Consider the following 12,510-nt stretch of genomic DNA (forward strand, 5'->3'; position numbering starts at 1 on the left):
TTTTCGATTTCGATTAATCGCATAGCCCTACCCAAAACACAATATGTCAGTGAATTTAAGGCTTTTTAAGGCCTGAAATTTTGCTTTTGAAACTTAATTCATTTTAAGACTGCGCAGACACCCTGGTTATAGATAATGTTTGAGAGCTTTATCCACTCCATAAAAGCTCAGAATATTGTAAGGACCCCTAATATTAATTTTGTTTTGCCTGTACGCGTTACGTTTGTTTACTCTGAAACTACAGACAGTTGACTTGATTTCATAAATGACCATCGTTTGAGCTAAAACTCTTCTGTAATGTTCTACTGAAGAAGAAACATACATACTTAATGAAATGCACATCATATATACTGCGCTATATATCCTGTACATCAGTGTTTCTCAACCACGTTCCTGGAGGACCACCAGCTCTGCACATTTTCCATGTATTCTTAACCAAACGCACCTGATTCAGATCATCAGCTCATTAGCAGAGACTTAAAGACCTGTCATTGGTGTGAAGACCTGTAATTGGTGTGACAGACAAAGGAGACATCCAAAACATGCAGTGCTGGTGGTCCTCCAGGAACGTGGTTGAGAAACACCGCTGTACATAATATATTCCTCATGACAACATAATACATACCACTTTGGCATTATGCTTTCATATATACACATATATATACACAGAGAGAGTGAGAGAGAGAGAGAGAGAGAGAGAGAGAGAGAGAGAGAGAGATTCTTTAAATGTGACCTTTTATGTTCTAAAGAATTAATAAAGTAATATAGATTTTGAATAAAAATAAGGGCAAGCAAACAACTTTTTATCAGGGGACACTAAAATATATATATATATATATAAACATACATAAATGCAACACATTTTTATTTCCTAATAAGCCTTTTAGTACATAGCAAATACAGATATTTCAGGAGAAAATGTGAATTAAGCAGTACACAATAACTTGGCTAAAGTGTTTGCACATGATATGTGTTGACCTACCTGAGATTTGAGGTGATAATCGGCCCGTAGGGAGCGGTTCGGCGCGTGGAGCCACAGCAGGAAGGCACCACTGTCGCATGGTCGAGGAGTCACCCGCAGGGGACAAGGGGGGCTGTCAAAACATCACAATAACTACAAACAGCCTGCCAGGATGTGCCAATTTGTCATGCTGGAGTAACGATACAAACAACTCGCCTACGGTCTGCTTTATCATCGACCTTCAAATAAAACGCACGTCTGTAATCATGACTTTATTTTGTGTCAGGCTCGCGCTAACTGGCTAACCCCAGCGGGCACGCGCTGCTGTGCAACTGCATGCAAGAATGCATTATCTTCGCCTTTGTTTTCACACTCGCAGATGAACACAGTGAACTGGAGACGGCTTTTACTTCTGGCAGACAGCGCGTAAAGTCATACACTACTACAAAAAGTCCCCGATCTTTAGTTTTCGAAAGCGATTCGCGTCTCGATTTATCACTTGCTATGCCTGCTGTTGTGACATGCCTTCATAGCAGCACAGCTTTGATGCACAGAGCGCTACAGTTACAGTATCGCCGCTAGCATGAAAAGCTATATGCCCTCAACGCGCAGTTATCCGCCTTACCTCCCCGCGCTACCGTCAAACTGCAGCCGGAGTTGGAGATGGTGCGGCTGGAGAGCGGTGTCTGCTCGCCCTGGGTGTATTTTGGCCCTCCCGTGCGCTCACTTGCACTCCGAGGCGCTTCAACTAGCTAATGAAGGTGATCCGAGGAGGGTCACATTGTCCTGGGATGCCGCAGCATAATATTACTGGATATATGGAAGTCAACAATTGACCTCTCACCCGCAGCGACAGTCAGTCCCATGTGGATGCAGGAAGTGGATGCCAGAAGAGGCTTCCAGACGTTTACGTTATCTTTAACGACACGTAAAACGATTGTGTTAGTCCTTGTGAGGAAATAATTGGGAGTAGTTATGAAATGTGAAATTTATATTTACTTTTTTCAAGTTTGTTTACATTTGTCAGATTTAGCAGGACTGCTATTCTGTACGGATTTATTCCATTTTTGTGCACCAATGCACAACTGCTGAGCACAAGACATTTTATGTCATATTACTGTTATAGACTAATATAATTAGTGGGATGTGCAGGGTGACTTACACTAGGATACTAGACATACAATCACAAGGGGTTAGGAAAAACAAAACATTGATCAAGACAATAAAATTAGCCTAAGTAATGAACAGCCTACTGCTACTATAATTATCCAATCGCCCAATAATTATTTATTTGTCATTCACAATCAAAACATTTATTAAATTTGATAATACTAAATTTTCCACAATGGAAAAACTACAATACATAAAATATATATATATATATATATATATATATATATATATATATATATATATATATATATATATATATATATATATATATATATTTATATATTTTTTTTTTTTTTTTTTTTTTTTTTTTTTTTTTAACTTAAATGTTTCACAGGAACATTTTGCTTTTAACAAATTGTTTTGTTTCATATTGAAATTCATTTATCAGACTAAGTCAGTTATTCTGTCTGTGTTGATTTACATACACACTGTTCTGTAATTATTAACATATCCTAAAGCATATCATTCAGTTAAATCCCTATATTTAAAAATATTATTATGGATACTCTTTCAAATTTGAATGATTGTGCTGCATAACAGGAATAATCTAATAAATTAAAACTGTCATTCATAATCAATTCTGATTATTGTTTTCAAATGATAAAAAATGCTTGTACTTTTCTGGAGGGTAGTTTAGTTGTCGATTCATTTCCATCTTCTGAATGAAATGCCAGTTTCTCAGGAGAAATCAATCATAACTGTATTCCTGGTGATCACCAGTGTAAAAAAGCCATTGCTCAGTTTATGTACATTTAAAATAGGTTTTGTATGACGATTATTTCATCTCTCATTTAGAAGAAAAGGTGTGGCATATTTAGTGAGTCGCGCCACCGCGAATCAGTTCAGTTAGGAATCAACCAAATCAAGCAAGCGTTCGCGAATCAGTTCAGTTCCGTTCAAATCAACCGAATGAAAAAACCGAAAGTGAATCAGTTCAGAAAGGCGATGTGAAAGCAGAGGTCCTACAATCTCATCTTTAACGGCATAAAACAGTAAATTATCGACTCGTTCTGTAGCACCTTCACTTTGTGAACTGCAGAAGGGTATATGATAATCCGGATTGACAGCGGATGGGTTTTAATAACGCTTATAGACGGTGCCGAAGTCTCGCTCGTGACGATCTTTGCAAGTGCGTCAATGAAGAAAGTGAGTTTCACTCGACAGTACATTATATTATTAATATGATTGTCAGTTACTTGTGTTTAATTGATATACAACTGCTGCATTGTTGATGTAATGTTTGAGTATTTAATTGTCCACATTACTACCACCACATGCATATTGTATGGCTATGACTCAGCACATTAGTAGTGCTGCTGGTGTCCATCATACGATGATTCAAACTATTACTGATCACGTTAATTTGTTCATTATAGAACCACATGTGCAAGAGTCGTATGAAGCATCATCATAATTATTCAGCAACATCCAGTACTGGCTGAAATTTTTGCCCTTCTCATCGCGGGAGGATTCATTGTGCACCAACGGCCCTGAGACTGTAGCTAAAGACCAGCTTCATTCGACCTCCTGGTATCTGAACGTGTAGAAAGGACCTTTTATAATAGTTTTCTTTACTATTGATTAGTAAGCAATCAGCATTATTCTGTACATCCTATTGTGAACCTTTATTTCATTATTATTTGCGCAGGCCTACGCTTTTTTGATGTATGTTTTTGTTTCATTTAAATAATATTGTTATTTGAGGATTAATATATTCTATTTGAGTAAACACCTACAATTTAGTACGTCTGTGTTTTTTCTTTCATGGTTATTGGACATTAATAGTGTTAATATACATACTGAGACGATTGGCACCGTAACAGTTACCAGCGCAACCCCGTTCTTCATAACATTTATGGTCCTTCGAGCCGGATGCACAACCGTCTCAGTAACGATGTCCAAACCAGGAGAGAAAATGTTAGATAGTGACGTAGTTCGCCCACGTAGAATTACTAGACCGCCTTCATATCTTCAAGATTATGAGTTTGGTTTAGCTCAGACACAGCATACATTCGCAAACGAGCATGCTAGTGCAGTAAGAAATACTGATGTTATCTCTTTCATCCACGAAATGAGAGAAGAGAGCAAGCAGCTGAGGCAAGATGTGCAACGAATTTCAGAAATAATCACTAATTTACCTGTGTTAGATACACCACAGGTTTCGCCATCCTTACAGCGATCTCCTGATGCGGAGTTTGACAGATCTGCTATTCCAATAGCCGCTAGGAGGATGTCTCCCCCTCATTATGAGCAAAGTTCTGATCAACCCGAACTGCCCCCACCAGTGCCTCCAAGAGATGAGTCTCTGCATGTGTATAACGATAGCCGACAAGACCTCATTGAAGATCTCATACATCGTCTAAAGGAAACAGGACGACTGAGTGGTGCTCCAATACATTCAGGTCAGGAAACACCTCAATACGCGGAGCCCCCCATGGTAGAGAGGAAACTTATGTCACATGCAATCGATCGTCATAATCAGTCTACTCCATCTAAACGGCTATATGATGAATCTAACCCATTACCCAATCACTTTCGTCAACCCCCTCAAGATCCATGTCATCCTCCTGCTGACCCATATAAATATAACTCGCATTCAGAGTACCAGCCTGCCAGAAATTTTTGTGATCCACGTTATGGGCATTTAACTCAAACTTCCCACAAACCAGTCATGTTTGAACATTCTGGTCCTTATTTTCAACGAGAACGGAGAAATGATCGCTATCCTGATAATGAACGATTCTATGCAACTGATATGTCATATCCAACCTTGCACCAAGAGCCTAATCATCCTTACCAGCCTATGTCAGTCCAGTATCGTGGGCCTACACCCACCATCCCAGATTTTATACATGATGATCCGCGAGAGTTTAATCGACTTAAACTTGCTTTAGATAACGTTTTGCCTGAAGACGCATCTGAATCCTTCAAGTTTCAAATACTCATGGATCATTTGAAATTAGAAGATGCCTTGCTCATTGCAGATTCTTACAGTCATGGTCCTTCTCCCTTTAGTGACACTATGCGAGCACTTATAGACATGTATGGGCAACCACACCAGCTGGCACTGCAGCGAATATCCAGTTTGATGGATGGGCCCAATATCAGAAGTGGAGATGTCAGAGCCTTCAAAGGATTTGCTCTTCGTGTTCGTGCTTTAATAGGGATGTTGAATCAGTTGGGTAGTCCAGGATGGACCGAGCTGAAATGCGGTTCTCATGTATCACGCCTCTTAACAAAGTTGCCTTATGATCTGAGAGCCAACTTTAAGAGATTTATCAACCCACTGCAGACTCCCATCCCTACACTGCTAGATTTAGCCGACTGGCTTGAATATGAGGTACGTGTGCAGGTAGAGGGAACACGATACACTACCTTCCTTGATCGAGAGAAGTTTGGTCTACACAAGGATAAGAGGCCAGGATTTCCTGCTCGAAAGCCAACAACTATCCTACATGGGAGAGACCAGAAGGAAGTATTAACAGGAAACTTAGGTACAGGGTCAGTACCTTCAGGAAAAACACAGGAGAATCCCAAGAAGTATTGTCCCTTTTGTGATACCATCAATCATTATATGAATCAGTGCTCAAACTTTAAGCTCCTGACTAAACAACAGGTCGAGAATTGGATTAAAATGGGTCACCGATGCTGGAGATGTGGCCGAAGTCATCCAACCTCAAAGTGTACTCTAAAGGCGAAATGTAAACAATGCGAAAGGAGACATCTTGAAGTGCTGCATGATGTTAATACCAACTCTGCTCCAAGCAGGACATGCAACATCAGAGAGTCAGATAGTAGCACAGATCCAGTAAGTTCTACTTCTCAGACCTTGTATCTGGACCGACCCACAAGCGGAAAGCAAGTGCTACTTAAATTGAGTCGGGTTGTGATTCGTAATGGGGACAGGTCACTAGAGACCTATGCGGTGCTGGATGATGGATCAGAGCGAACGATTCTATTGCATGAGGCTGCTCAGCGTTTAGGCCTTCAAGGAACAATTGAGGACTTAGCGCTTCGTACAGTGAGACAGGAGGTACACACCATTCGTGGAAATTCAGTGTCCTTCACAATCGCTCCTGCTTCACAACCTGACAGATCATTTCAAGTTTTTGGAGCCTTTACTGCGAAAGGGTTGGGGTTAGTCAAACATACTTATCCCATCACTGAATTGCAGCAGAAACATGGCTATCTCAGAGATCTGCCTCTACATGCTATCAATCAGGCACAGCCATTAGTGCTTATTGGTTCTGACTACCCACATCTGATAACACCTGTGGAACCTGTGATATTGGGGTCTAAAGGAGGACCGGCAGCAGTACATACGAGACTTGGATGGACATTGCAAGGTCCATCAAGGATCCTTTGTTCTCAGCTCCAACCACAGGAATGTTTCTTTGTTTCTTGTGCAAAACCAGACTCAGAACTATTCAACCAAGTGGAGAACTTGTGGAAACTGGATATTCTGCCCTATCGCTCTGATAAGGTTGTGACACGCTCACGTCAAGATGCTGAGGCCATTCGGATTCTGGAAGAAAAAACAGTCAGAATTAATGTGGAGGGAGTCAAAAGATACGCAACCCCACTACTCTGGAAAGAGTCACTCCCACCATTGAATGCACCCAAAGAAGCTGTTCTACCTCTGCTACGTAGTGCAGAAAAACGACTGTCTAAAGAGCCCAAACTGACCGATATCTATAATGCTGAAATCCAAAAGTTACAGCAAGCAGGATACATCACTTTACCGACAACAAAGGAGTGTAGTTCGAGCTCTCCTTCATGGTATATACCTCATCATATCGTCCATCACAATGGAAAGAACCGCATAGTATTTAACTGCTCCTTTGAATACCAAGGTCAATCACTGAATGAGAACCTGCTGCCTGGGCCTACTCTTGGGGCAAGTTTGTTGGGAGTATTACTTCGCTTCCGGGAGCATCCAGTTGCTGTTTGTAGTGATGTGAGAGGCATGTTTCATCAAGTTCGCCTCCTTGATGAAGACAAACCCTTTCTCAAATTCCTATGGCGTGATGGCAATACGTCTGAGCCTCCAACCATCTATCAATGGGCAGTCTTACCTTTCGGAACCACCTGCAGTCCCTGCTGTGCTGTTTTCGCCCTTCAGACACATGTAGGAATCCTTGAGTCCACAGATGATGTGCGGCAAACTGTTGAACGTAATTTCTACGTAGACAACTGTCTTAAAAGCATCTCAGATGTGGAACAGGCCAGGCAGCTAGTAAACAGATTACAAAATCACCTATCGGAGGGTGGTTTCGAGTTGCGACAATGGGCCAGTAATGATCATACGGTCATTGACCATTTTCCATCTGAGCTGAAGTCAAAGGGCAGCGAGATTTGGCTCAGCCAAGGTACAACAAACCCTCTGGAACGAACCCTTGGACTGATATGGAACTGCCATTCTGATACCTTAGCATACAAACCATTCCAAGAGGATAAAGGAGAAATCACCATGCGCAAGATTTACCGCACACTTGCAAAGCAGTACGACCCCTTAGGGTATCTGATTCCCTTCACAACAAGGGCAAAGATCATTGTACAATTGCTCTGGAACAAGAAAAGAGGCTGGGATGACCCCTGCCTGCCAGCTGATCTGCTAGCCGCATGGGAAGAATGGGAAAATGAGCTTCCCCATTTAGCTCAGATCACCTTACCACGGTGCTACAGTGGTATTGTTCAGCAGCCAATCAAACATCGCAGTGTTCACATTTTCTGCGATGCTTCAGAGAGAGCCTATGGCTCAGTAGCATACTTGAGTACTGAAGATGATCAGCACAACACACAGATAGCTTTCCTAGCAGCAAGATCCAGAGTGGCTCCGAAGAGACAAATCTCCATTGCACGCTTAGAGCTATGTGGGGCTCTGACGGGAGCACAGCTAGGTGCAGTCTTGAAGAAAGAACTGACGCTAGAGATCCACCACTTTGTATATTGGACTGACTCTACCACAGTTCTAGCTTGGCTGCAGTCTGATTCTTGCAGGTACAAGGTGTTTGTGGGAGTCAGAGTTAGCGAAATACAAGAGTTGTCTGACCCAGGATCCTGGCATTATGTCGATTCATCGACTAATCCTGCTGATGATATTACTCGTGGTCTGACGTTGACACAATTGACCCAAGACAATCGCTGGAGGCAAGGTCCAGCCTTCTTGACACAACCAAAATGTAACTGGCCAAAAGTTCCTGAACGTCAAAACCCTGATGAAGACTCTGAGGTTAGGAAACTCACCTTCTGTGGGACACTTAATGAAACACCAGTTATTTCAGATGTTCAGCAATTCAGTAGTTATCAAGAGTTACTAGACAACACAGTGAAATCCCTTCATGGGGCGGCTGAAAAGGGACAACCACCAAATGCAGATGACTATCATGAAGCAGAACTGACTCTCCTGAGACATTGTCAGATGCATGATTTCCCAAAGGAGTTTGCATTGCTCAAGGAAGGAAAGCCTGTACCAAACAGTAGTCAATTATCAGGACTTGCACCTGAATATGACCAAGACTCCAATCTGATCAGAGTGGGTGGCAGACTTAGAAGATGTGAGAGCCTCACCAAAGATATTTTACATCCTGTCGTTTTAAATCCCACTAATCCAGTAGTTACTCTTATTATTAAGCATTATGATGCACAATTACTCCATTCAGGACCTGGAAGAGTGTATGCTGAGCTACGACGGAAATTTTGGATCCTAAGAGGGAGAGAGGCAGTGAAAAAGCATCAGCGCTGCTGCCCAGAATGCCAAAAGTGGAGAGGCCGACCAGTTATTCCGAAGATGTCAGATATTCCACCTTCCAGTCTTAGGTTGTTTAAACCTCCCTTTTACTCCACTGGGGTTGATTGTTTTGGCCCACTTATGATAAAGGTAGGCCGACGAACAGAGAAGAGGTGGGGTATAGTGTATAAGTGCCTTACCACTAGAGCAGTCAGTCTTGACCTTCTGGACCATATGGACACTGATTCATTTCTGTTGTCTCTCAGACGCTTTACTGCACGTCGGGGAAGACCTTATGAGCTTTTATCCGACCAAGGAACTAATTTCCGAGGAGGAAATACGGAATTGGAGGAAGCTTTCAAGGAGATGCAACCACTACTGAGAGACCAACTGGCTAAAGAACAAATCAGATTTCGCTTTAATCCTCCCAGTGCACCACACTTTGGTGGATCTTGGGAGAGAGAAGTGCGGTCTGTGAAGACAGCACTGCGGACCACCTTGGGTGCTCAAATAGTCACTGAAGAAGTCTTGAGGACTGTCTTAGTGGAGATCGAAGGTATCTTAAATTCGAGACCACTCGGTTACGTGTCTAGTGATGTCGCGGATCCAGACCCTGTGACGCCAAATTCATTGCTCATGGGGCGGCCTGACTCCTCCCTACCTCAGGTAGTCTATCCTGAGTCGGATCTGCTCAGTCGAAAGAGATGGAGGCACAGCCAAATTCTCAGTGACCACTTTTGGAAACATTTTGTGCATGACTTCCTGCCTACATTACAAGCGCGTCAGAAGTGGAAACAAGAAAGAGATAACATCACAGTTGGAACTGTAGTCCTCATAGCTGACGAGCAATTACCCAGAGCACTTTGGCGTGTTGGTACTGTTTCATCAATCATTCCTAGTCCTGATGGTAGAGTTAGAACAGCTGTCATTAAGGTGAAGGAACACACCTACACTCGACCAGTTGCCAAATTAATCAGACTACCCGCTTTACCACAAGATACAGATGTCATACAGTAAATATGCTGTTAGCAAATTTGACTACCAAATTTGGGGGCGGCTGTAAAAAAGCCATTGCTCAGTTTATGTACATTTAAAATAGGTTTTGTATGACGATTATTTCATCTCTCATTTAGAAGAAAAGGTGTGGCATATTTAGTGAGTCGCGCCACCGCGAATCAGTTCAGTTAGGAATCAACCAAATCAAGCAAGCGTTCGCGAATCAGTTCAGTTCCGTTCAAATCAACCGAATGAAAAAACCGAAAGTGAATCAGTTCAGAAAGGCGATGTGAAAGCAGAGGTCCTACAATCTCATCTTTAACGGCATAAAACAGTAAATTATCGACTCGTTCTGTAGCACCTTCACTTTGTGAACTGCAGAAGGGTATATGATAATCCGGATTGACAGCGGATGGGTTTTAATAACGCTTATAGACGGTGCCGAAGTCTCGCTCGTGACGATCTTTGCAAGTGCGTCAATGAAGAAAGTGAGTTTCACTCGACAGTACATTATATTATTAATATGATTGTCAGTTACTTGTGTTTAATTGATATACAACTGCTGCATTGTTGATGTAATGTTTGAGTATTTAATTGTCCACATTACTACCACCACATGCATATTGTATGGCTATGACTCAGCACATTAGTAGTGCTGCTGGTGTCCATCATACGATGATTCAAACTATTACTGATCACGTTAATTTGTTCATTATAGAACCACATGTGCAAGAGTCGTATGAAGCATCATCATAATTATTCAGCAACATCCAGTACTGGCTGAAATTTTTGCCCTTCTCATCGCGGGAGGATTCATTGTGCACCAACGGCCCTGAGACTGTAGCTAAAGACCAGCTTCATTCGACCTCCTGGTATCTGAACGTGTAGAAAGGACCTTTTATAATAGTTTTCTTTACTATTGATTAGTAAGCAATCAGCATTATTCTGTACATCCTATTGTGAACCTTTATTTCATTATTATTTGCGCAGGCCTACGCTTTTTTGATGTATGTTTTTGTTTCATTTAAATAATATTGTTATTTGAGGATTAATATATTCTATTTGAGTAAACACCTACAATTTAGTACGTCTGTGTTTTTTCTTTCATGGTTATTGGACATTAATAGTGTTAATATACATACTGAGACGATTGGCACCGTAACAGTTACCAGCGCAACCCCGTTCTTCATAACAACCAGCCTGGTGTGCATCCTGTATCTCACTATAAAAGGCTGATATGTTGGCTAGACGTAAACAGATGACCCATCTCTGGCCTGCAAACACAATGAAGATAATATCCAGGAGACAATATTATTGGAATAGTCTGCTGCCCATCCATCCTCAATCATTAATAATGCTAGTGCATATGAACTGTACTTCCCCATTTCCCTAAATTAATATTCATTCGTTCATTTTCTTTTCAGCTTAGTCCCTTTATTAATCTGGGGTCGCCACAGCAGAATGAACCACCAACTTATCCAGCGTATGTTTTACGCAGCGGATGCCCTACCAGCCGCAACCCATCACTGGGAAACATCCAAACACACTCATGCACTATGAACAATTTAGCTTACCCAATTTCCCTATAGCGCATGTCTTTAGACTGTGCGGGAAACTTCACACAGACAGTCTAGGGACATCAGACATTTTTATTTTACATCTTATAAAAAGGGGCATAATTAACTGCGGAGAGCTGTGGCTCTCCAGGAACTGAGTTTGACACCAGTGCTGTAGAGTAGACAGTATGGTCAATGCAGTCAGTCAATTATTTTCTCACCCTCTCTTCAAATCTGTGTGACTTACTTTAAGCACACACAAAAGCATTTATTTTGAACAGTGCTGGTCACAAAACATTTTAGGAACCACTTATTTTAAATTGTGGGGACAAAAAGTTGGCGTAAATAATTTCATAAACATTTTTAAATAACCAAATCACAAATCTTAAAGCGCACCAAGTCATTTTTTAAACATGATGTTTTGAATACCGTGTTCTTCTAATGTGTTTCATACAGTATATAAATGATAAGGTACCGCCTGTAACAGAGAGAGGGCGCTAAACTCAACGATAAAACACAGTAAAGAAGAGATCTGTGATGGACTCGCTCTGCTTGTTTTTCAATACAGTTAAGATGATCTTCCTATAGATATGATATAACATACCTCAAACTTGGCCTACATTCAAAATACATTAAAAAAAACTCAAAATCATTCATAACAATTTCATCGCCATCTTATGCTTATGTGCTTTTCACAGGAACAAATGGGCTTTGTTACCCAAAACCGGTTAATATGAGTATAAAATCAGTAATAATGTACAGTAAAAGAGAATGACTTTTTGATGGAAAAAACATTTAAAGCAGGAAATAAAGCATATTTTATATATATATATATATATATATATATATATATATATATATATATATATATATATATATATATATTATAAACTATATTTTACTTCATCTTAATAATCATAATTACCATCATAATTATATATATATAGGAAAACAGTGAAAATACATTGCTCTTCTCTTTTGTGTTCGTGTCCCTCTTGTGGACAGAATCTTAGTTTTATATTGTGTAGCTATGAACTTTATTTAGTTCCCCCCAAAATGAAAATGTACTAAACATCAGCCACATGAAATTGACG

The 12,510-nt window shown here is 40.8% G+C and overlaps 2 protein-coding genes across 4 annotated transcripts in view; one reads left to right on the top strand and one right to left on the bottom strand.

Moving 5' to 3' along the window:
* The window catches only part of zgc:91944 (uncharacterized protein LOC436941 homolog), a 33,696-nt gene extending 31,860 nt beyond the window's left edge, over nt 1-1,836 (bottom strand). For both annotated transcript variants that reach the window (XM_056479622.1, XM_056479621.1), the window contains exons 1-2: nt 1,587-1,836; nt 983-1,094 (exon numbers count right to left, since the gene is read on the bottom strand). In XM_056479622.1, coding sequence (XP_056335597.1) covers nt 983-1,061 — 79 coding nt within the window. In that variant the 5' untranslated portion in view covers nt 1,062-1,094; nt 1,587-1,836. The remainder of the gene's footprint in view (nt 1-982; nt 1,095-1,586) is intronic.
* A 1,039-nt stretch (nt 1,837-2,875) lies between these two features.
* On the top strand, nt 2,876-11,048 carry LOC130247284 (uncharacterized). 2 transcript variants are annotated; one of them, XR_008839514.1, is made up of 2 exons: nt 2,876-10,348; nt 10,579-11,048. XR_008839514.1 is itself a non-coding variant. In XM_056480529.1 (2 exons), exon 2 carries the CDS (start codon nt 3,990-3,992, stop codon nt 9,879-9,881), a length of 5,892 nt encoding a protein of 1,963 aa, XP_056336504.1. In that variant the 5' UTR covers nt 2,876-3,280; nt 3,511-3,989; the 3' UTR covers nt 9,882-11,048. The 2 variants fall into 2 exon arrangements, 1 of the variants encoding a protein (XP_056336504.1); XM_056480529.1 differs by having other exon boundaries at nt 2,876-3,280; nt 3,511-11,048.
* Nucleotides 11,049-12,510: the final 1,462 nt, after the last annotated feature.

This window comes from Danio aesculapii, chromosome 19, assembly GCF_903798145.1.
Source record: "Danio aesculapii chromosome 19, fDanAes4.1, whole genome shotgun sequence".
NCBI classification, from domain to species: Eukaryota; Metazoa; Chordata; class Actinopteri; order Cypriniformes; family Danionidae; genus Danio; species Danio aesculapii.

Coding starts and splice junctions, on each gene's coding strand:
- LOC130247284 (XM_056480529.1), top strand. CDS start 3,990: ATGGTCCTTCGAGCCGGATGCACAACCGTCTCAGTAACGATGTCCAAA.